We start from the raw sequence: 23,459 nt of genomic DNA on the forward strand, positions 1-23,459 counted from the left end.
TTCCAACCTTACACCATATGACCAACTTTATACCATATGACCAACCTTAACACCATGTGACCAACCTTACACCATATTACCAACCTTACACAATATGACCAACCTTACACCATATGACCAATCTTACACCATATGAACAACCTTACACCATGTGACCAACCTTACACCATGTGACCATCCTTACACCATGTGACCAATAATAAGACTTCTTCACTCTCACGTTCATGTAGTATTGCAGTTTGCTTTTCAGCTTGACGTTGATATTTTATTTTTAATTTCATCAACCTTTCGTTTCATTCTTCAATATGTAGCTTTGTTTGTTTTATTTTAAGGTAAACAATTGTAATATTGGTACTGCTCAAAAAGTGAAGAAGTGATTACTCAAGGCTAACTTTGTAGATAAATAAAAATTATTTGCGCGGATTTGCGTTGCAGTTTTATTGATGTATATCATTAGAATGATAATATAAGAATTTGAGAACTACTTCTTCATAGGAATAATAGCGTTATAAAGTATTAAATGATAATTCAATGTGCACAAGACAATGTCTCAGTTCATATAACGCTACATTCTGGGTCTCATATAAACTTATATTGCTGGCGGTGAAAAATTGATATGAGTAGTTTAGCACCTTTTGTTATAACATCAGACTAGCAAGCTAGTAGCAAAGATTAAAACAGTTTGAAATGTTCTTGTTGAATGAATATGTTACATTTAAGAAATAGAAAAACATTTCCAATATTCTGTAGAGTTATATAAACACGCGTTGCAGGTTACTGTTGCAGGTTCGCTACCTGCAACAGTAATACAGTTATGTACGAGTAATATTTTATAAATGTTAAATAATTATGCTTTGCTGTTTCCATTAGCCATTAATTAGATCATGCTAAAATGTTCAAAGTAGAAGTTATTATATGATACATTGTACTGTAAAGCACCTTTTGAATCAACCATATTCAATGTTTTTAAACATCCATGATTCTGCTGAAATTACAATCGAATACGAAATACTCTAAAAAAGAGAATTTACAAGTCCGAAATGAGTATTAGACTATGGAAATGCTTTAAACTTGCAAAATTATTCACTTCTATTCATTTGGATGCTTATTTGGGGAATAAAATTATTTTCAACTTACAAACAGTAAAAGAATAGACTGGCTTGCTACATTTCACATCCAATTGAAATCATTGAATCATATCAAATGAAGATAAGTATAGTCAAACAACGTAGTATAGCTATCTATACTACAATTACTAATATTAAAATAATTAAATGACTATTGCATGGAAAATTTTACAGAAATGAGCAGCTAGTGTATAACACAAGTTAAAGTGGATGTAAAATCAATAAACTCACCTAAGAAAATCTAAAGCTTTAGACATGACGTTTTCGAATTCGGCAAAAGATAGTTGATCGTCTCCATCTAAATCTGCTTCATGTAATATCTAAATAACAATATGGTAAATAAGTATAAGACAGCTATTTTTTTCATAACTGCTTGAAACTTTCAGCTGTGTAATCATAGTAATATAATAACAAAACAATATGGTGTGCATATTTTTAATGATTTTATGCAATTCTTTTAATACATATGAAACATGAAAAAATCTTTACTTTGAGAAGTGCACATCTCTCCTAACCTCGTCTTTTTACTTAGTTTGTATGCATGGTAAGGACAACACACAGGGACGGGTTTAGGAAGGAACTGCACACCTTTCCTACCCTCGTCTTTTTACTTAGTTTGTATGCATGGTAAGGACAACACACAGGGAAGAGTTTAGGAGAGAAGTGCACCTTTCCTAACCTCGTCTTTTATTTAGTTTGTATGTATGGCAAGGACAACACATAGGGACGGGTTTAGGAGAGAAGTGCAAACCTCTCCAAGCCTCGTCTTTTTACTTAGTTTGTATGCATGGCAAGGACAACACTTAGGGACGAGTTTAGGAGAGAAGTGCACACCTTTCCTAGCCTCGTCTTTTTATTTAGTTTGTATGCATTGTAAGGACAACCAATAGGGACGGGTTTTGGAGAAGTGCACACCTTTCCTAACCTCGTCTTTTTACTTAGTTTGTATGCATGATAAGGACAATAAACAGGAAAGGAATAAGGGAGAAGTGCAAACCTCTCCTAGCCTGATCTAGAGAGAATGCAAGATGGGTGCGAATTTTCAAACGAAAAATTAACACACTAAAAAATTATGCAAACGTTATTGAGATAAACGAACACACTTCCCTAAATTTTACGCACCTGTTTAACGGAAGCTTCTCTCAATATTTTCTTTGACAACATTTAACACAGTCCAGATATCAATCTTCTGCTTTACAGTCAGTGTGTTATAGATACCCCGTAAGGAAAACCAAATGGGACAGCTCGTTTTAGCGCAACGGTCGAGTTAGATTTCGTTGTTATCGTCATTTTTCCGATTGAGATTCGGAGCCAGAACTATTCTAAAAGGAATTTTTAATAAAATAGGGTTTAAAAGAAAAAATGAAAGTGATTATATAAAATTTACAGTTACTTAAAACGCGGTTTACTACAGGGAAAAAAGATTGACGTAACATAGAAATCTCTACATAACAAAACAGAAAATCGCTGTGCACAAATTATAAGGATGCATAACTAGCCTCTTTCTCGGGTAACTCATTCCAACTTTCATAAAGACGGTCAGTTGAACTTCTGCAGCCACTACGTGTACACTTTTCTTAGGCTTTATCTCCTGCTCTACCTTTAATTTTACATGGGGCGTACATGGTACATTAACAGTTTTACAATTGTAAATTGGCGATACTTCCCACAACGGTTGATCCAGTAAAGTTTTACTGTGGAATCCAACCAGCAATGGACAGAGGTTACGACTCCTTCACTAATGGCACACTTTACATTCGATAGCAAGTTAACGGCCATGTGTACAGCAACCAATTCCAAGCGAGGTATTGACAGATCCCGTTTTGTCAACCTGGATATTGCACATACCAATCGTTCGGTTATTTCATTCTCCTGCTCAACAACTGAATATACTGCTGCTGACCTCAACTTTGCTTGCATGGCCAAAGGCATGAAAGGGAACGGCAGAAACAGTTGTTCATGCGGTGGAAGTCCCGAATACCAATCATCCTAGCGTTTATTTATGATATCGGGCAATTCAAAATCCCATGAACAACGAGCTTCGCACAGCAAAGTGCTCTTAAAAGAGCCATTCAATACAAAAATAATGTATAAAAAAGAAATATTTATTCATTAGCGTAACGTTTCGTCTTGACTCTCAAGGTTTCACCAGACAGTAGTAAATTACAAGTAATGAGGGATTTATATAAAATAGTTATTTATATAATATTAAATTACATGGTGGGATGAAAACGTGACCCCAATAGCAAAGCCAGCACGTTTTCACTGCTACAATGTAAATATTTTTGTGTTCAATCACCGGAAGACAATAAAATGAACCAATTTTGTAAAGACATCGAAATATTTGAATTGTGGGAGTAAAAGATCAGGCTAATTTCGTCACTGATTACCTCCATCATAATTTCTCTAAGGATTTCATTTTTTCATGATGGCAGTCCTTCACAAGATTAGAAGGGCCAAGGCCTCCTTCTTGTCAGCCTTACTCTCAATCAATCCTTTGTAAATCCCTTGCCACAGTATTAATATCATAAATGTTACTTACGAGCATAGATCTTACCGTGTTGTTTCAAGTTACTCTTCTTATTAAGCGTTTTACCAAAATGTTCACATTGATAAGGTTTTTCTTGTGTGTATCCTCATGTGTCTTTTAAAACTATTAGACTTATTAAATCTTTTACCACAATGTTCACATTGATAAGGTTTCTCTCCAGTATGTATCATTACGTGACTTTTTAAGTTACAAAGCTGTGTAAATGTTTTACCACAGTGTTGACATTGATAAGGTTTCTCTCCTGTATGTATCCTAACGTGTCTATTCAAGGCACTATTGTGGGTAAATGTTTTACCACAATGTTCACATTGATAAGGTTTCTCTCCTGTATGTATCCTAAGGTGTTTATTCAAGGCACTATTGTGGGTAAATGTTTTACCACAATGTTCACATTTATAAGGTTTCTCTCCTGTATGTATCCTAAGGTGTTTATTCAAATCACAATTCTGTGAAAATGTTTTACCACAATGTTCACATTTATAAGGTTTCTCTCCTGTATGTATCATACCATGACGTTTTAAGTTACCAAGCTGTGTAAATCTTTTACCACAATGTTCACATTTATAAGGTTTCTCTCCTGTATGTATCCTAAGGTGTTTATTCAAGGCACTATTGTGGGTAAATGTTTTACCACAATGTTCACATTTATAAGGTTTCTCTCCTGTATGTATCCTAAGGTGTTTATTCAAATCACAATTCTGTGAAAATGTTTTACCACAATCTTCACATTCATAAGGTTTCTCTCCTGTATGTATCCTAACGTGTCTATTCAAGGCACTATTGTGGGTAAATGTTTTACCACAATGTTCACATTGATAAGGTTTCTCTCCTGTATGTATCCTAAGGTGTTTATTCAAGGCACTATTGTGGGTAAATGTTTTACCACAATGTTCACATTTATAAGGTTTCTCTCCTGTATGTATCCTAAGGTGTTTATTCAAATCACAATTCTGTGAAAATGTTTTACCACAATGTTCACATTTATAAGGTTTCTCTCCTGTATGTATCATACCATGACGTTTTAAGTTACCAAGCTGTGTAAATCTTTTACCACAATGTTCACATTTATAAGGTTTCTCTCCTGTATGTATCATACAATGACATTTTAAGGTACCAAGCTGTGTAAATCTTTTACCACAATTTTCACATTGGTAAGGTTTGTCTCCAGTATGTATCCTAACATGTTTATTCAATTTAGAAAGCTGTCAAAATGTTTTACCACAATGTTTGCAATGATAAGGTTTCTCTCCTGTCTGAACCCTCACATGTCGTTTTAATGGTGGATTTTTTCCGCATTCATTTTTCATGTGAACATTTAGATAGTCTTCACTACTGTACTTTCGACCACAACGTGGACATTCCCAAGGATTCGTACAAACAAGCATTGGACAGTGTCTACAGCTGTGACCTCCAACTAAAAAGAAAAGTTAGAATTACATCACAGGATAAAGAACTGAATCACAATTACTTCTCTTTTTGGGGGGGGGGGGGCAAATACTTGTTAGAAGGGAAACATATTTATAATAATCATTTATGTATATTACGAGTCCACGTGACTACTGTTACGTAATATCGTTGTTGTTCTGCCATATAGAAGAGAGCACATGTTATGTTAAAATATATTGTCAATCGTTATGTTGTCAAACTCCTTTATGATTCTATCTGATGTTCGGTAAAACCTCTAAATCTAACAGGTTATGGGCCCAGAATGCTATGGTCTACATGTGAATCGAACAAGTCGACGATTTTATAAAATATTTCTATAAGTATTTTGCGGTCGAATATAAAGTCAATATGGCTGAATTGAATTCGTTCAAATTTGCGAAGTTAAATGGGTCGAACTATCGGACCTGGTCTTTTAACATGCGTTTATACTTAGAAAGCCTTGATCTGTTTGAACATGCTGAGGGTACTGCTCAACTTACGTCGGAAAGTGCCGAAGTTCGTCAGAGTTTTGCGCGTAATGCGAAGAAGGCATGGACTCACATCTGTCTGGCTATCGAACCAGAATATCAAATTCATGTACGCCATACCACAACTGCAAAAGAAGCATGGGACGCTCTAAAGAAGCAATTTGCTAGAGAATCTCTGTTACAGAAAGTGAGATTGAGACAACAATACTACGCTTGCCGTTATCGTTCAGGAGAAAGCATGTTGGAGCATATTAGTCACTTAAGAACATTGCATGACCAGCTAAAAGAAATGGGGTAGAAGTTGATGACAAAGAACTGGCAATGACACTCTTAGCGAGTTTGCCTGAAGAGTTCAAACCCTTGATTACAGCCCTGGATGCAATAGGTGATGACTCCTTATCTTACGACAAAGTGAAAAACATGTTGTTAAATGATGTTGATCGACGACAAGACGGAAAGGATCCTGAAGGAGCATTTGCTGCTGGAAGAAATATGAGAAAAGGAAAGCAACAATATGTATTTAAAGGGAAGTGTCACAACTGTCATGAAAGAGGGCATTTTGCTCGTGACTGTCCAAAGAAAAAGGTCCTCGACGACAAGAACAAGAAAAGTAATGAAAGAAAGAAAGGTGAATCTGTGTGTAGAGAAAGAAGATGATGATAATATGGTGGAAGACGAAGCATTGTATACCTCAAGTTCATGGAATAATAACAGCTGGATTATCGACTCAGGTGCCACACAGCACATGACCTATAATAAGAGCAATTTGATTGAATATGTTCAATTTTCAAATCCATCAATTGTTAATCTTGGAGATAATAGAAGTATTCTTGCATATGGTAAAGGGGTTTGCCGTATTATTGCTGATGCAAATGAAAGACCTCAGAAGATAAGTTTGCGAGATGTGTTGTATGTACCAGATCTAGGTAGGAATTTGCTTTCTGTAAGAGCCATGATAAAGCTTGGAGCGTGTGTTACTTTCAAAGATGATCAATGTGAAATCTTTAGAGGTAAAAAGTTGTTGGCAAGTGGTATAATGCTGGAAAAACTGTATGTATTGAAAATCATTGAAGGTAACTATGTGAATGTTGCAATAGATGATAAATTAATGTTATGGCATTATCGTTTTGGTCACCTTGGAATGAACAATGTTTCAAAACTGCTGAATGATAATATGGTTATTGGCATGGATACTACGCCTAAGGAAGAATCTCCATGTGAGGGATGCATTATGGGTAAGCATCATAAATCCAAGTATCCCAAAAGGAAGCAAAGCGTGCAATTAAACCGTTTGAATTGGTGCACAGTGACGTTTGTGGACCGATGTCAACAAATTCACTTGGTGGTTCAAAGTATTTTGTTCTTTTTATTGATGATTTTTCAAGGTACACTTATGTTTATTTCATTAAGAACAAACATGAAGTATTGGAGAAGTTTAAAGTATTTAATGCAATGGTTTTAAACATCACTGGTTGTTCAGTTAAAGTTTTACGGACAGACAATGGTGGGGAATATTGTTCCAAAGAATTTAAAGAATTTCTTAAGCAGAAAGGAATTACACATCAACTTACTGTGCCGTATAATCCCGCACAGAATGGTGTATCGGAACGAATGAATCGGACACTTGTTGAATCAGCCAGATCAATGTTATCACACAGTAATATGCCGTTACAATTTTGGGCAGAAGCAGTGAATACAGCTGTCTATCTGAGAAATCGAAGTCCGACGGTATCACTTAATGGAGTTACACCGTTTGAATGCTTGTTCAATAAGAAACCAGATGTTTCTAATCTGAGAGTATTTGGATGCCTAGTTTACGCCCACGTGCCTGCAAGTCAACGAAAGAAATTTTCAGAGAAATCAAAGAAGTGTATCTTCATCGGATATCCTGAAGGGACGAAAGGCTACAAATTGTTTGATGTGCTCAGTCAAAAGTTTATCCGAAGTCGGGATGTCGTCTTTCGTGAGAGTGTATTCCATAAGTTTGTTAAAGATGTTCCTCTCACAACTAATAAGACTACTGAAATCGAGGCAATTATCAATACAGAAAACCATACGGGAGAAATTGCAAATGAAGTGGATCATCCTGAAGACAATGTGCCAATACCATGTAATCGTCCAGTGGGAGCCACGTATGAAGATAACTTTCTAAGAGATGTGGAAAATATCAATCCACGACGTGAAAGGCGACCACCACAAAGATTTGATGAGGAATTATATAGTTGCAGAGAAGATTTAACCGCAGATATTTATGAGCCAAGTGCTATCGCTGAAGCATGGAATGGAAAGAACAGTAACGAATGGAAGAAAGCTACAGAGTTGGAATACAAATCATTAATCGAGAATGATACGTGGGATCTTGTACCACCACCCGAAAAGAAAAATGTGATTGGTAGTAAGTGGGTGTTTAAAGTCAAAAGAAAATCTGATGGAACAGTCCAAAGATTTAAAGGTAGACTGGTAGCACAAGGCTACACTCAATCACCAGGTATAGATTATGAAGAAGTGTTCGCACCTGTTGTAAGATATAGTTCGATAAGATCGTTACTTGCAGTTGCCACCATTTGTGACTGGGAAGTCCACCAAGTCGATGTTAAAACTGCATTCTTACAAGGAAATCTGGAAGAGGAGATTTATATGAAACAACCCAATGGATTTGTTGATAAAGAACGACCAGATTACGTTTGTAGATTAAAGAAAAGCATATATGGGCTAAAACAAGCAGCGAGATGTTGGAATAACGCGATTAACACTTATCTGTTATCCAATGATTATACGAAATGCACCGCTGATCCCTGCATCTACATCAAATCAGTGAAGTCTAAAGATCGTACAATTAAGTTCGTAATTGTAGCGATATATGTTGATGATATGATGTTCTTTTCAAATGATGTTAAGATGTTGCAACAAGAAAAGAAAGCGATGGCAATGAAATTTCAAATTGAAGATTTAGGAGAGCTGCACCACATCCTTGGAATGACAATTTTAAGAAATCGAGGATCTCGAACAATGTCTATTACTCAAACAAATTATTTAGAAGGTGTGCTCAAGAAGTTTGAGATGGAGAATTGTAAGTCTGTTTCAACACCCTTGGAAACAGGAAAGAAGTATGAAAAATTGTCAGATGAAAATGAATCATTTGATAGACGAACCTATCAAAAGGCAATTGGTTGTTTAACGTACGCAGCAACAATCAGTAGACCAGATTTGTCCACAGCCGTCAGCATACTGTCTCAGTTTATGTCTAATCCTAGTATACAGCATTGGAAAGGAGTGAAGCGAGTATTTCGTTACATTAAAGGAACTTTGAATTATGGCTTGGTTTATACTGCTAAAAATGCAAGCACGATTTTGACAGGATATTCGGATGCAGATTGGGAGGAGACATTACAACTCGACGTTCAACAACAGGATACGTTTTCAAGTACAAGGTAACACAGTAAGTTGGTGTAGTAAACGTCAAGGATGTGTAGCAAGATCGACAACGGAGGCGGAGTACATTGCTCTGAGTACTACTAGCCAGGAAGGGATTTGGTTAAGAAGATTGCTGGAAAATATTTCAAAGAAACAAGATTGCCCCACCATCCTATATGAAGATAATCAAGGAACGATTGAATTAACTAAGAATCCAAAATTTCATAATAGAACAAAGCATATCGATATATCGTATCATTACGTCAGAGAGCAAGTTGAGAAAAAGAACATTACTATCAAGTATTGTAGAACTGAAGATATGTTAGCGGATGTAATGACTAAAGGATTAACAAAAGTTAATTTTGAAAAATGTAGAAGCAAACTGGGACTTATGGAAGTTTGAGAACTATGTTATCTATGAACACTATTAGTTAAATTTGTTAAATATACTATGATTATTAAGTGGGAGTGTTAGAAGGGAAACATATTTATAATAATCATTTATGTATATTACGAGTCCACGTGACTACTGTTACGTAATATCGTTGTTGTTCTGCCATATAGAAGAGAGCACATGTTATGTTAAAATATATTGTCAATCGTTATGTTGTCAAACTCCTTTATGATTCTATCTGATGTTCGGTAAAACCTCTAAATCTAACAATACTCATATATGCATGTCCTACCTTAGTAGCTTCTATTGAAATCAATTGTGGGTATGGATTAAACAAAAGATTAAAACATACCAATATATAAATACCTTCTCCTTCAATTATCAATCTTGCCCCAACCCGCATAAATTGTCACACAATATGAGCTTTTATATTTTTTTAGTACAGTGTTTGTTTTACCGCCGCTTATGGACGGCGAACATAAGGGAACTAATAAGAGCCGCAGCGTTAAAACGAGCATTCACAGTAAATAAGCTGTGCATAGATGATGTCATAATAACCTTTAAAAACTTCTAATGTATCATGTTTCTACATATTTGATTCCTTATAAATGATGGAGAATATCTAAAGGTTTCAATTATATTTCATAATCTGATATGTAGTGAAATCACTCAAATACAGTTAAAGTACATCATGTAAAAAAAATTTAATGAAGATAACAACATTGAACTAATATAATTAAAAAGTAAAGTTCCATCGTTCAAATTAAATACGTTTCATCATTGCAACCTACTTCAATCCAGAGACGAAGCAACTTGAAATTGTCGATAAAACTTTGTTTGATGTAGAACGTTTCCAAATGTTTCAATTTTTTAAACTTGAATTCAGACGTTTATTGCTCTTTAAAATCATACACACCAAGTGCCAAGTAAATATTCAACGTTCACCGTAGGTTTTGAATGTTTTGTATCACATTTCAAGTTTTGGCGGAAATATGGCGCATGCGTGGTAGGCCTAGTCTAGCAGCCGGAAATCCCCGTATCATGATCGGGAGATCTTTTTTACATTTAAATGTCGTCTTTACACACTCTTGCACTGTGTTTTTCAACATTTATTGAGTTGAATGACAATCAAGACTGTGTCATGATTAGTTAGTATGCAAGAAGAACGACACAAAGTATCTCATACTTTATCATATTCAGGTGAGGGAGAGGGGGGGGGGTGTACTTGTTCTTGGTTTAATTTTAATGACAGAGAGGATGGAGTTGAGCATTGAGTTGAGGAAACTGTCAAATTGACCGATTCGTCGAGATTTCTAAATGTACATGACTTTCCATTAAAGCTATGAATTACATATGAGCATTGATACATTAAACAATGTGTATTGAGTTAACAAATGCTTGTTAATAATTTGACCATTTGTTCATTGTTGTGTTGTCATTAAATTCAAATGGAGATTTCATTTGATTTGCATACAGATTAAAAAGATGATGGCTGCAAATGGAAATTACTTGATTTCAACATAATTTCAAATTTTGACAGTGAACTTGTTGTTGGTTTCTTTGAAATATCATAAAAATTCATCTGCTTGACAGTAAAAGTTCGCATCTAGTTTTCATTGTGAAACATGCAGCTGACAAATTGCAGAAGAAACAAACGTTACAAAAATGCATTGCTGAAGTGGCAAAAAATTGAAAAGATTTCATGGAAAGAAAACTTTTACAGAAGCACCTGGTAGGAGGGGTGGTTATTTTATGACAGAGTCAGGAGGGGGTGAATGCTTTAACAAAAGCAATTTAGAGCAAGGATGGTTACTTCATAAGTTGAAGAAGGTATTACTCGCCATTCATAAATGTGTTTTGAAACATAAACATATATCATGATTATCAGCATTTATCTTATCAACAAAATGATGTGAATACTTTCATTTTAGTTATGAAATATGTCCTTTGTAATCATTGGTTCCCTGTTGTTTGTCTTTGTTCTCCAGTTCATGAATGACATGATCATTAAATGATTGGTGTTAACAGTTGCATCATAATTGGTTATTTCAAAAGTTAGCAAGGTATGAGTTAAAATGATGAATAAATTTGCACGTAGGTAATAGCATGGTTTCTTGTGTTTTTAACTATCAAATCAAAACAGCATGAGTCTGAAGGATGAGAAGAACTTAGAAGTCCATGTTTTCAAAACGATGCAATTACTTATTATTAATATGCTTAAAAAATTTCCTCAATTTTGTTGATTGTTAGCTTCAGCACAAATACATTTTGAACCAAAAGTTGATGAAATCAATTGACTTATATTTTTCAATTTGTTAGATATTTTTTTTGTTGAATCATTGCCTGGTTGCACACATGCACATAGCCAAAAACATGGTACTTTTGAAAGTGTTCATAATTTTGGCAATGTCATGCAAATGCTGAATTGTAAATTGGGTCACCAAAGACAAAGAAAAATCTACTTAAAATTTACATTGAGTTATGGCAGGCACTGTTATTGCATTCTGTTACATTATTGTATATTTACAACTTGCAAATGTTTCATTTCATTGGTTTTTATGACTTTATCATTGTTTTGAGAAACCTTAAGGAGGGTTTTAAAATATGACTAAATGATATTGACTCCTGGATGTATAAGCCAGAGGTTGATCCAAGAGGAATTTGTATAGGGCATGCTTTGGTTTAGATTTGATTTTGAAAGCAACTTTGAGTGTGTTGCTATTGATAAGATGGGTATGACCCTACTGCAACTTTGATAGTAAATCCATCTCTACTTGTGTTTAGATAATGAGAGACAAAGTTGGCTTGATTGCTAAAAAAATGTGTCCAGCAAACCTTGTTTGTATCATATACAACCATCTTAACCAACTGTGTTTTTTGTCAGTTGTAAAGAGATTTTGATGCTATGCTGTACTTATGTAAGATGTCATTTCGTATGCTACCTGTGGACACATACTGGCATTTGACTGAGGATGTGGTCTTTCCTTGTTATGTATTTGCTGTGGTCTTTGGTTTTACATTACTGGCTGTTTGTGTTCTTGAAGAATGGAGGTATACCTGTATTTTTGTTACATTCTGACTAGTTCTTACTCGATTAAAACATGATCATGATTTTAACATTTGAAATTTATCGTTGATCATTTGCAATTTTGAACATTGATTTGTAAAACAAAGAGGGAATTTATGTTTCAGTACCTGGAGCTTTGATTACAAGTACATAATGACTTGTTGGTATTGTCCATGGCTGGTATTCTTGGGTTCAGAGAAATGTTAAAGTGTTATCACTAGTGATGCACCAATATACATATTTAGCGTTATAACAATTAGCAGATATTTAAATGCCGATATTGTGCCAATACCGATATTTTATGCCATTTTACAAAACTTAAGCATCATAAAGTATGCCAATTTATGCTCACCATTGACTGTTCATTTCATAAAAAAATATAAAATTCAAAGCGGTTATTTACACTGCAGCCATATTTCACAACACAACCCAATTGTCAATGGAAATTGATATCATGTGGAACTAAAAAGTTTAAAGTAGTATTAATTTAACAAAAATTGTTAAGGTAATATATATTTAGTATTGTTAAACTATGATTAATTTCAATTGTATTTCTATTTCGATGCAATGTTTAAATGTCGGTATTATGAGCAATGAGAACGAAAAATACCAATGGCGTTATTCTGTTTTGGAGACGGTACGCAGATATCGATGTCAGTATATCACTAGTTATCACCTTGTTCATATCGACTGCCTTTAATGCTGGTACTATACAAAACATATAGACTGTACTTGTAGGGATAGAAAGGGCTATAGTGAGGGTTAAATACCGATAATTTTTCTCACTTGAAAAAAAAAAACAACATACTACATTTCTTTTTTAGTGGTAATGATTTTATTTCATGGTGGAAAAATGTTCATACTTCGTTGAAAAGACGTCCTGAAGTCGTTTATCATCATGTACAAACATTCTTCTTTACCTTTATGGCCGTAACTACGTTGAGATTTAAGTTTTTATGGATGCCACATATTTGCATTGTCGCCGCAGGAATAATTTGTTTGCAGGATTTGTGGAGCTTTCTCTTGTCGAAAATTTACCTGACATGTGCAAAGGTATGAGATTATATTATTTAATATGAAATGGCTTGTTTGTAAATGTAGATCGTCCAGGTTGGTAAAGTCCTGAGAAGGACTGTTTTCGTTGTTGTTGACTGAAGTTTCGACAACCTTAGCGGTAGTCATCTTCAGAGTCAAAATGAATTTGACTCTGACTTTTGACTCCGAAGATGACTACCGCTAAGGTTGTCGAAACGTCAGTCTACAACAACAAAAACAGTCCTTCTCAGGACTATACCAACCTGGACGATCTACATTTACAAACATGTAACGATACTCCCGGGTTCAAACCATTTACTTTAATATGAAATGAATTACAGAAACTCAAATCACAACTCGGTTGTGCATTTTATGAGCAACTTTAAGGTAAATACATCAAGGTACATGTTAAACACTAGATCGTTTAACGATCCATAAAGATACAACTAAAAGCAATTTTGAAATACGCTATGATAATTTATAAAATTCATTTAGATACATTGAGACATTAACATGCATTATGTAAGATACATTAACATACATCAGCATACATTGTGTAAGAACTTTAACATACATTAGGATACATTTTGAAATTAAAGATACATTAAAAAGATCCATGGAGATACATTGTAAGAGACATAATTTTTTACTGCTAGATGTTCGTTTTATTTTTGAACTAATAGTGATTTTTCGTCATTGTTTTACGATGAGATGAGACTGTCTCAGAAGATACTCATTTAAAGTTATATGTGACCAAGTATCTTTATCATGGAATCATCGTAAATTTGCTCTTTTTCACAGGCTAAAATTGGAAGTTCCTTGGTTCCGATAATTTTGATTGTTTTGGTGTTGTATCAGGTACGATGTGATCTTAAATATTAACAGTTTCTGCTGAAGTTATTTTATATTTTAATCAAGGCGAGATTTTAAGGGGAGGCGCGGGGAGGTGGGCACGTCTCCTAGGATCGCTTTTCCCCTGACATGTTTCCCACCTTCCCTTGAAACGTAGAATTTTTCCCATTCACTGCCAAACACACGCCACAAACTCGAAATCGAAATATAAATTCTTAAGTAGAACTGTAGAAAATGAGACATTTCCGTTATCTGTCAAATGAAATCCGACAAACCATGAATTTGAGGAGAATTCAACCAATCGGAGCACAGGTTTTTAATGGGCTATTTTATAATAGACTCTAGTGTATGCAGTATTTGTTGATATTTATTAGTATACTCGTTAAAAGTCTTAAATCACATGTTAAGTAATTATGTTCACAGGGTTATCGAACGTTAATAGAGAGGACCATATTTATATATTCAGCTATGCCAGGCTGGTTTCTTTTGAAACTGAAATTGTTTTCAAAAGATAATAGCCAAGTATAGCTGAATATATTAATATATTGCCCCACCTCCAATTGACGTACATATCCTGAGAAGGCTAACAACCAGACCTCCACGCACCTTAAATCCGGCCTTGAGTTAAATAATGTGATGTATGTGATTACTATATAGAGAATGGAAGGAGTGTTGAACGAATTAAAAGATTTGAAAATTCATGGTCCATTTGCAAAATTCTCTTTGATTGATTTGATTGATTGAGCTCAGATCGAACGGAGCTCACACGCTTATGCAATCAGCGCATGCGTTGCATTGATTTTATTTTATAATGAACATTGAATAACAAGTAAATACTTCATTTACTTATCATATTGATCCATCGCAATGACCATTGACACAAGCCTTCGGCAGCAGTGGACGCAGTCTTGATCTTATCGGGATCGAATTCCGGATTCGAGGTGTACTTCTGACGGATGGTTTTCACAATGCTTGGTGCAATGTTATCCTATGGGATATTTTCGGGTTTGAAATCTCTCAGAAAGAGTAAGCAAAGATAACATCATTAGAAAAAAGTGAGATCACCTTATCGTAAGTGTGTAGACTTTTTAGGAAGCTCATGTCACCAAGAATCGTCTTGGAAGGTCCCCAGAAGTCTTCGATCTTTTTGCCTGAAATGAAAGTTCTATTCATGAAATTATTTCATTTACATGGTTTAAATCCCTTCTTGCAAAATATCTATTTACACTTTATCGTTTTTTGCATACAAAAACACCAGATGCTAGATTACACAGATGAGGAAAAAGCAATGGACACTGGTATCAAATGTGTATAAAATTTGTTTTTGTTTTGAAAACTGAAAATCACTCAAATAGTTCAATTGCATTCAAAACAGGTCAGGAAACTGAAGAGAAAGATAACGAAAATGCAAGTGTATATTTAGCCAAAAATGGTTATACTGTTTAATGATTGTTTTTTGCATTATTACACAATACATCAATGCATCAAAATGTGCTAAAAATCTGCTACTATTTGAGGTGGCTCCAATTCTGAAAACCAAAAAAATAAAGAAGGTAAACAGTGCTTTGTATACAATACTGTTCTCATTCATATATGATATATGCCCATCAGCTTTCTCATGATACTTTTGTCTTTTCACCTGAGCCTTTTCACCTGAATCTTTTCACCTGAATCTTTTCACCATGAGTCTTTTCACCATGAGTCTTTTAACCTGAAATTTAATCATACACATAACAAATCAAACAGCACCTAACAAACGATTTGTTTATGTAGAAAGCAATGTCAAAGCAAAAAATTCATTTAAAGGCATGGTATAGTATATACATGTACTAATTGCCTTTGATGCCAGGCTGATAATTGCCATTGTTTTTTTCAATGAAGGAAGATGCTATAATTGTGGCCACAAAGGCCACAAAATGAATGAATGCGAGAAAAGTAATGACAAAAAATGAAATAACATTTCTTTCATGACCATTGTAATTGACAATTATATACTTTTTTTTTGTATAGAGTTTAATGGTATGAGAAGAAGTTTGATTGACCTAGTGATAAAACATCAGCGTGATTAGATGGTTGAAAACTTCAAGTTGCATGCATTATTGTTAACAGAAATAAGCTAATGACACAAACAAATAAAAAGTGTTATGAACTACAACTTCCTTATGAATATTTAACAGGAAGACGTTGCTACATATGCAAAAGATTGGGCCATGTTGCCAAGCAGTGTAGGGAAGCAAACCTACCAGTCAAAAACGTGCTGAACAATTGCAGCAACTGTACGATAAACCTTACAAGAAAATAAATTTTAAATATTTTTTTTTGTCATATGAGTTATATTAACTGTTTGTTTACTGAAAAATTTTTGAAATGAGTTCTGGACCGTTTAGTAATTGGAAATCAGAAGTACAGATGGTAAACAAATGGTTGAGCATAGACCAAATTGAAAAATATATTCCATGACAGGAAATGTACCTAAATGTCACTGAGGATGTACCATTATTTATATTCCAAATTCTGATGACACCATCGCCATACCTAAAATTTAAAAATAAACTGCAGGTGGAGGTGCATAGATGCAGGTTAAGCTTTACATTCTTCCCCTGTAAGCAGCTGCAAATTTATTACATACATTAAGATCAAAAGCTGTTCAGTTTTCAAAAGCAAAGAAAATTATTTTATATTGGCAAATTTTATTACCTGTTGTCAAAGGGATGTAATTTATCTAGTCTAACAAAAATGTAGAAATTAAAATAGTTTGGGACTTGTGGGGAATGTACACCAATGATTTTCATTTTTGTTAACATTACATACTGTACTGGTTGACTGACATTTTTTTCCTGGATATCAAGATCTTTCAGAATACAGGGGTGAAGGGTAAGATCTGGCTTTTATAAGTTAGGAGGTCCAGGATTTGGCTTTTATAAGCAGGGGGGTTGAGCCCCTTCCCCTGCCTGACCTTGTGTTTCTTACAACCATACCTTTTACTGTTAAAAGTGTTGATTAGCCACAATGAAGTAAATATTCGGCATCATTTACCAGACATAATGAAATGTTATATTATTTAATTAGATAAGTTGTTTTACTCACCCAACAGCAAGATGTTCAGAGTTAGGACTGAGGCAGAGACATGTAACTTCGCTCTTGTTACCTTGTAAGACATTCACCTAGACATTTAGATAAGCATATCATAAAAACACATTTTAATAGTGGAAAATCTAACATTGTTTTAAGGTTTCAACAATTCTCTTCTAATACTTTTTCGCCAAGTCTAGCGTCCCAAATATATACATTTTCTAGTGCGGGAACAATCGCGCGGCAAATTTCACGTCTTTTCTCGCCACTTTGAACAAGACACACATTAGCTCTAGCACTTCCCACTACGCCAAAGATTCCAGCTTCGACGTAACGCAGATAAGATTTTGTTAAGACCATTTTAAAGGAAAAAGAAGAGTCCTAAATAGTGGAAATTCATCTTGAGATACTACAAATTGTCACGATTTCCACGTTGGGATTTATGGCGTCAGATTTCCGCCAATACAGACCAGGAGGAGAAAGGGGGGGAGTTGTCCAATGGTATCGTCCCACAGTGGGGGCGATGGTGCATGTATTGTCCCACAGACGCTAGCATGGTAGTTATTTTTACACATTTTCAACAACATCATGAACAATTCTTACTACTATATAACACGTGAGCCAACGAGCTTCCAAACTGTATATGTGATTCATCGATATTTCTTTTGAACAAATCTTCAGTAGACTTTGTGTTATTAACGGATTGTTTTTGTATTGGAGCATGTTCCTCGTTAGAGTTTTTATCGTCGTCAACATGCTTGGAATCATTGGTGTTTTCATAGGTGAACGTGTTCTCATCCAAAACTCTCGAGCGTAGACTATGTGCTTCAATACGTTCAATTTCATCAAGCTATCTTTAAGCTGGCGCCGTCGTTTCGTCTCTGTCACTCTTGATTTTGTTTCACTGTTGGAAGTTTCATTTTCAAGTATTTCTTCTACTTCAATCTTTGAATTATAAAATCTGTCATAAATGTTAGAGGATTTTTATCCACAAAATATGGAGATACAAAGTTTTGGAGAAAAAAAAATCTCTAACATTGTCACAGATATTACGAGTGGCGTAACAAAGTGTTTATGTGTTTGATATGCAATTGTTAAAACAATCTTAAGAAGACAAACAGCGTGCCAAAAAATTTTTATTGAAAATTGCTAAGCAAATTCATAAGCAACAATTTCAGAGCTTGCTCGGTCCAAATTAATTGAGAATTAATCTTAGCATGCGTAGTCTACTGCACCAACACTTCATGTTCATGGTGATGGCAACGACCAACTGTATGTACTAGTACCGATTATGGAGTAATTAGCTCCATCTAACATAAATTTTTAGATAAATCATCAGCGCATGCGTGATCTCAATGAGCATGCGCAGTCAACTTTACCATTCACCAAAGTTCATGGTCATGGCAACGACCAACTACATCTACTAGCACCACTTTTGAAGTAAATTGCACGCTTAGTAACAATATAATAGAGAAATCATCTGGGCATGCGCTAGATGTTAACTAGCAGTGGAAGCTGGGTGCGATATAGTATGCAGTGGCTTAGGGCCCAGACTTCGGTCACGACCGCACTCTCCCTGCGTACCCCAAGCAAAGCCTATCGCAGGTGATCTCGTGGTTTGATGGGCGGAAGCTTGCTATTGCATCTCCCAAGTAGGACAGCGTGGAGGGGCCGAAATCTCCTACCAAAACGTTAACATGCGGCGTTCTAGTGCCTTACGCTTAAGAGGGTATCGGGAAGCATGGACCGAAAACAGGTCTTTTTGCTTTTCAATTTATGTTTTTGTTTACAAAATAAACCAATGTTCATAAAATAAACCAAGTAATGTTTCAATAACTTCTTCTGACACTGTGCCTTTTTCTTGCACTTATAATTTAAGACAACCTTAAACATGTTTTATACAATTTTTATTGGTTTATATCTTTCTGATTTAACTCTCTCATTTACTGTTTCTCGCGTATCACGTGCAAACCATCCATGGGCTACAAGACTGACAGGATTATCTGGTTCCCTTAATTAACATGAGACATTCCAGTGCTCAAATATCTCGGGGCAACGGGAGGCACAGAACAAAAACGGGATTTTCATTTTTTCAAAATTTATCTTTTTTCTTTAACATAATTCTTCTCAAAAAGGAAACTAGAACATCCAAAGATATTGCAAATTTTCAAACAATTTCTGCCTTTTTGATTCATAACGTAAACCGACTCTAAGCATGTTTATACATTTTTTACTTGTTACCTTTTACAATGTAACTTCCTCAAACTCTCTCGTGATGAACGAGAGCCTCTTTATACAATATGACTCTCCCATAATGAAGAAAAGTATCCATGGGCTTCATGAAAGAAAGGGATTATCTACTTTCTTACAAGTTTCTACACAGATAACATTTAATAAGCCAAGAAATTTGTATCGTCTAAATTGAACCTCGCTTTGAACCATTATGTCATATAATTTTGATTAATTTTGGAAGATAAACTTCTTCTTGCCTTACAATATTTTTATGATCCAATCTAGAAAATAACTTCTCTTCTCGGGTAATTTTGCAATTAGACAGCACACTTTTCCACAATCTCACGATGAATCAACCACATTCTCTGTTGGTCCTTGTACTATTCCTCGTCAATAGCTATCCTTAGAGTACTCTTCTCACAATACTCCATCTATATATACAAATTTGGCAGAGTGCACTTTGAATTTTCTTGCAAATCTCTTGTGGTGATTGCTTCCTCTTCACTTTCGAAATCAGATTCCGTCGTTGTAAAGGAAAGATTCATGTAGTTATTTTTACATATCTTCAACAACATCATGAACAGTTCCCACTCCTACATACCACGTGAGCAAACGAAATTCAAATAGATTCAAATAGAAAGAATTACTTTGTTGTTAAACAAAATGCTTCTTGAATAATAACAATCGTCAAGCAAAAAATCAGAAATATTGACTGAACCGAAAAAGCGATACCGTGAATTCCAAAAACCAAGACGATAAAAGTGTAAAAGAAAATGAGACATGGTTGCCACAACAACGCAAACAGTTATCCTATTCAAGCATCTTTAGACTTTACTGTCATTCTTATCCTGCAAAGTTCATATTTCCAAATTTGAGTGTGTTTGATCAAAATAATGTTGTAAGTGAAGGCTACCCGAAACACCCGAATCTCAGTTGAACTGTAGGGAGCTTCATTAAAGGAATGACAAATGAGTTTAAAATCCCTCACTGGAACGTTATCTTATTTACTCTTACATTACACCGCAGAGGTGATTTCCCGCAGTTTTTGGCTTCATAAAAAGGTAGCGTTCCAGTTGTATTTAGCTCAATAAGCACCATGTATGTTGACTGTTGACAGACCTCCAAGTCTCAAAGTGACAACGTCTTTGAATTTGATGACATTGTGCCAACATGGATTTTAATGTCGTGCAGCACACTCATAAAGTAAAGATCAGTAAAGATTAAGCTTGAAAATTTTTTTCAATTTATATGGTAGTAATAAATAAAGACGTTTTTTGCAAATCGTTTGAAAAAGTGATGTGCAATTGTTTTCATTTTAGCTAAAACGATGTGCAAATTGCACATTGCACACCGTTAATTCGCACACTGGACTTAAGAAGACAGTACAGTTCTAGTTTCTTTCATACCTTAATATCATAGTTAATAACATAACGTTGTTGTGATGTACTCAGGTATAATAACAAGATAATCATTGTCTTCATGGTTCTACCAACTGAACTAGAAGATCAACTGTGGACTATGATGATATTTTAAAACACAGTTCAACATAGTTTCTTTTAGCCAAAAACTCTTTCATAGTTTCTTTTAATCTTTTTACCTTTTTCTAAATTATTATAGTAGTGGCATTTCTTGATTTCAACTTTAGCACGACACAACTGCATCTGAAAAGTTTGAAGAGATACAGAGAGTTGCACATTTAAGCATAATTCTTGGATACAGGCAGAGTGTCTTGATAAAAAAATGGTCAGATGGCCACAGTATCTTAATTGAGACATAAATGCTAATTAAATGTCCATGGCAGTATTGAGAGTAAACTGAAATTAATAACCAACCTTGGACTAATGACTTTTAACTAACCTTAGCAGAATGGGTTTCTTGTTGTACAACTTGTGGATGAATGCAAAGTTGTTATCTAGATCCCAAGACACAAACTTTAGGTCTAGAAAAGCAACAACTAATGAACATTTCATAAACTAAACATGTTTGTAAATGTAGATCATCCAGGTTAGTATAATCCTTACAAAGACTATTTTTGTTGGTGTTGACTGACGTTTCGACAACCTTTGCGGTAGTCATCTTCAGAGTGAAATGTAGAGTAAACGCCAGGTTAGCCGTATTTGTTATCTGCTTCTTACCAACATGGACGATCTACATCTACAAACATGTAACAATACTCCCGGGTTCGAACCATTTACTTTATAAACTCAACAGTTAGACTGAATCATTCTATAGTTTAAAAATAAAACAAACAGCACCAAGATTTGGAAGTTCAGATATGATGCCTGACAAGAATGCATGCAGGAAAATTGATACTCACTTATAAATGTTGTTTTTGAGTTCTTTAACTGCCTGTGTAAGCTGAGAATGTGTTCTTGAGGTATATATGATTTTTGGCACTTCGTAGTCTGAAAACAGGTGAATTGTTATTTGTAAACATTGTCAAATTACACACAATACATGGTCACTTTGAGGTTATTTAGGCACCTTATCCCAAAAATTCCCATTTGTATAGGCTGTAATTTACCACACACACATATTTACATATCAATGTAATATGACAACAGGAACTTCAGCAATCAGCCATTTGTCAAAGTGGAAACTTTACAAAGTCATACAGACAGAAAGTTTGTAAACCGCACACCTGAGATTGAAAATCTGCACACGTAAAACTATTTTCTCAAAGTTGCACATTCTATGTGCCAATACAAACCTTCCAGTCTAGATGGTCATTTAACATGAAGATCTTAATACGAATATGTCAAACTGGGAGAGTAAGAAAAATAACACAAACTAAAAAACCAACCTGGGTTTCCATCATCATCATCTGACCAATAGCGGCTTGACCTAAGTTTTCCTTTAAGTTTTCATAAAACCTGCCATTTGCTTTTTTCTGTTGTACTTTGGTATTCAGTTGCTGAGTTGCAAATGTGATTTGTATGTGTCACGCCAAGTCAATGTTGCACAGAGCAAGCACAGTGTTTTACCAGTACCAGTTGGAGATTCGAGAATGCCATTCTTACCCTGAAATCATTGAATTTGAATGAATACATGCAAGTCTGGTCGTTGTTGACTCAATGTTTTCTCAGAAATCGTTTTTTCCAATAAATCAGCATTCATTACGTAATTACGACATTGTCAAACTTTTACCTCTTGCAAACACTGAATGACCTTCTCCATGTACTTTATTTGACAATCGTAAGGCTTAAACGGAAAAGCAATTTCCACACCGCGAATATTTATCACTGATATTTCGAAAGCTAAATGAAAAGGCTCACATTTTCACATAAATAAGGTTTGTATGTCTTCGACTACAAAGAGCTTCAAAATTTACCGCCATTTTGAAAAACACCAAAGTTAGGTCACGTGACGTGCTAAAATAATTTAATAAATTTATACCATAAAATAAATAACCATTTAACCATTTTTTAAACATTGAATTAAATAGTTCTATTTAGTTCAATGACTTAAACACAATTAAATTGTAAAATAACCAGAAAACTGTTCGATAAGTCTTTCCCCATTTCCATCAATCCTGTTGAAACATTCTATCAGTATACGACCTTCAGAATAATTTATATAATGGATGACAATTTACTATAAAGGAATAACAATTTATACGTACCAGTTGATATTAATAACGTATTAAAAAAGTTATGTTGATTTCAAGGTTCTGTTGAGCATCGGTTTTTTAAAGTAACCTAACAAAATGGCCGCTTGGACGTTACACGAATGTTGAACGATTTTGAAAATAAGGATTTTCCTTATTTACAAAGGAAATTCTCATCCAACAAGGCAAAAATTC

The 23,459-nt window shown here is 34.7% G+C and overlaps 4 protein-coding genes and 3 long non-coding RNA genes across 8 annotated transcripts; 3 read left to right on the top strand and 4 right to left on the bottom strand.

Annotated features, from left to right (window-relative positions):
- Positions 1-423: 423 nt before the first annotated feature.
- On the bottom strand, positions 424-2,348 carry LOC124453868. Its single transcript, XR_006951239.1, has 3 exons — positions 2,250-2,348; positions 1,359-1,447; positions 424-1,013 (listed from the first exon to the last, which is right to left on the bottom strand). It is a non-coding gene; the product is annotated as an uncharacterized LOC124453868 (long non-coding RNA).
- A 154-nt stretch (positions 2,349-2,502) lies between these two features.
- Positions 2,503-5,069, bottom strand: LOC124453884 (zinc finger protein 665-like). The gene is given in 3 exon segments (XM_047004721.1): positions 2,503-2,958; positions 3,685-3,752; positions 3,754-5,069. Coding segments are annotated over 3 exon segments (1,383 nt in total). The 5' UTR covers positions 5,064-5,069; the 3' UTR covers positions 2,503-2,953.
- A 403-nt stretch (positions 5,070-5,472) lies between these two features.
- On the top strand, positions 5,473-5,889 carry LOC124453937. The gene has a single exon (XM_047004763.1). It carries the CDS (start codon positions 5,473-5,475, stop codon positions 5,887-5,889), a length of 417 nt encoding a protein of 138 aa, XP_046860719.1.
- A 4,573-nt stretch (positions 5,890-10,462) lies between these two features.
- LOC124453938 (probable C-mannosyltransferase DPY19L3) lies at positions 10,463-15,097 on the top strand. Its single transcript, XM_047004764.1, has 7 exons — positions 10,463-10,599; positions 10,876-11,229; positions 11,331-11,462; positions 12,284-12,450; positions 13,291-13,519; positions 14,303-14,359; positions 15,011-15,097. Exons 4-7 carry the CDS (start codon positions 12,305-12,307, stop codon positions 15,095-15,097), a joined length of 519 nt encoding a protein of 172 aa, XP_046860720.1. The 5' UTR covers positions 10,463-10,599; positions 10,876-11,229; positions 11,331-11,462; positions 12,284-12,304.
- A 620-nt stretch (positions 15,098-15,717) lies between these two features.
- LOC124453872 lies at positions 15,718-21,488 on the top strand. Its single transcript, XR_006951243.1, has 3 exons — positions 15,718-15,728; positions 20,750-20,860; positions 20,977-21,488. It is a non-coding gene; the product is annotated as an uncharacterized LOC124453872 (long non-coding RNA).
- LOC124453870 (WD repeat-containing protein 3-like) lies at positions 16,006-17,873 on the bottom strand. Its single transcript, XM_047004710.1, has 4 exons — positions 17,609-17,873; positions 17,441-17,517; positions 16,826-16,888; positions 16,006-16,064 (listed from the first exon to the last, which is right to left on the bottom strand). The coding sequence occupies exons 1-4, from the start codon at positions 17,783-17,785 to the stop codon at positions 16,046-16,048; spliced, it is 336 nt and encodes a 111-aa protein (XP_046860666.1). The 5' UTR covers positions 17,786-17,873; the 3' UTR covers positions 16,006-16,045.
- On the bottom strand, positions 21,260-22,979 carry LOC124453871. 2 transcript variants are annotated; one of them, XR_006951242.1, is made up of 5 exons: positions 22,805-22,977; positions 22,461-22,678; positions 21,975-22,062; positions 21,515-21,596; positions 21,260-21,318 (listed from the first exon to the last, which is right to left on the bottom strand). It is a non-coding gene; the product is annotated as an uncharacterized LOC124453871 (long non-coding RNA). The 2 variants fall into 2 exon arrangements; XR_006951241.1 differs by lacking the exon at positions 21,260-21,318 and having other exon boundaries at positions 21,382-21,596; positions 22,805-22,979.
- Between the last annotated feature and the right edge of the window lie 480 nt (positions 22,980-23,459).

Source organism: Xenia sp. Carnegie-2017, unplaced genomic scaffold, assembly GCF_021976095.1.
Source record: "Xenia sp. Carnegie-2017 unplaced genomic scaffold, XeniaSp_v1 HiC_scaffold_26, whole genome shotgun sequence".
In the NCBI taxonomy this organism is placed as follows: Eukaryota; Metazoa; Cnidaria; class Anthozoa; order Malacalcyonacea; family Xeniidae; genus Xenia; species Xenia sp. Carnegie-2017.

Bases quoted from the DNA above. Each gene is read 5' to 3' on its own strand.
- LOC124453870 (XM_047004710.1), bottom strand. From the start codon at position 17,785: ATGGTCTTAACAAAATCTTATCTGCGTTACGTCGAAGCTGGAATCTTT. The intron at 17,518-17,608 runs GTATTAGAAGAG...CTAAATGTCTAG, and splicing joins ACGCTAGACTTGGCGAAAAA to GTGAATGTCTTACAAGGTAA. The intron at 16,889-17,440 runs GTGAGTAAAACA...TTTAAATTTTAG, and splicing joins TCTGAACATCTTGCTGTTGG to GTATGGCGATGGTGTCATCA.
- LOC124453938 (XM_047004764.1), top strand. From the start codon at position 12,305: ATGCTGTACTTATGTAAGATGTCATTTCGTATGCTACCTGTGGACACA. The intron at 12,451-13,290 runs GTATACCTGTAT...TTTCTTTTTTAG, and splicing joins TGTGTTCTTGAAGAATGGAG to TGGTAATGATTTTATTTCAT. The intron at 13,520-14,302 runs GTATGAGATTAT...TCTTTTTCACAG, and splicing joins TTTACCTGACATGTGCAAAG to GCTAAAATTGGAAGTTCCTT.
- LOC124453937 (XM_047004763.1), top strand. From the start codon at position 5,473: ATGGCTGAATTGAATTCGTTCAAATTTGCGAAGTTAAATGGGTCGAAC.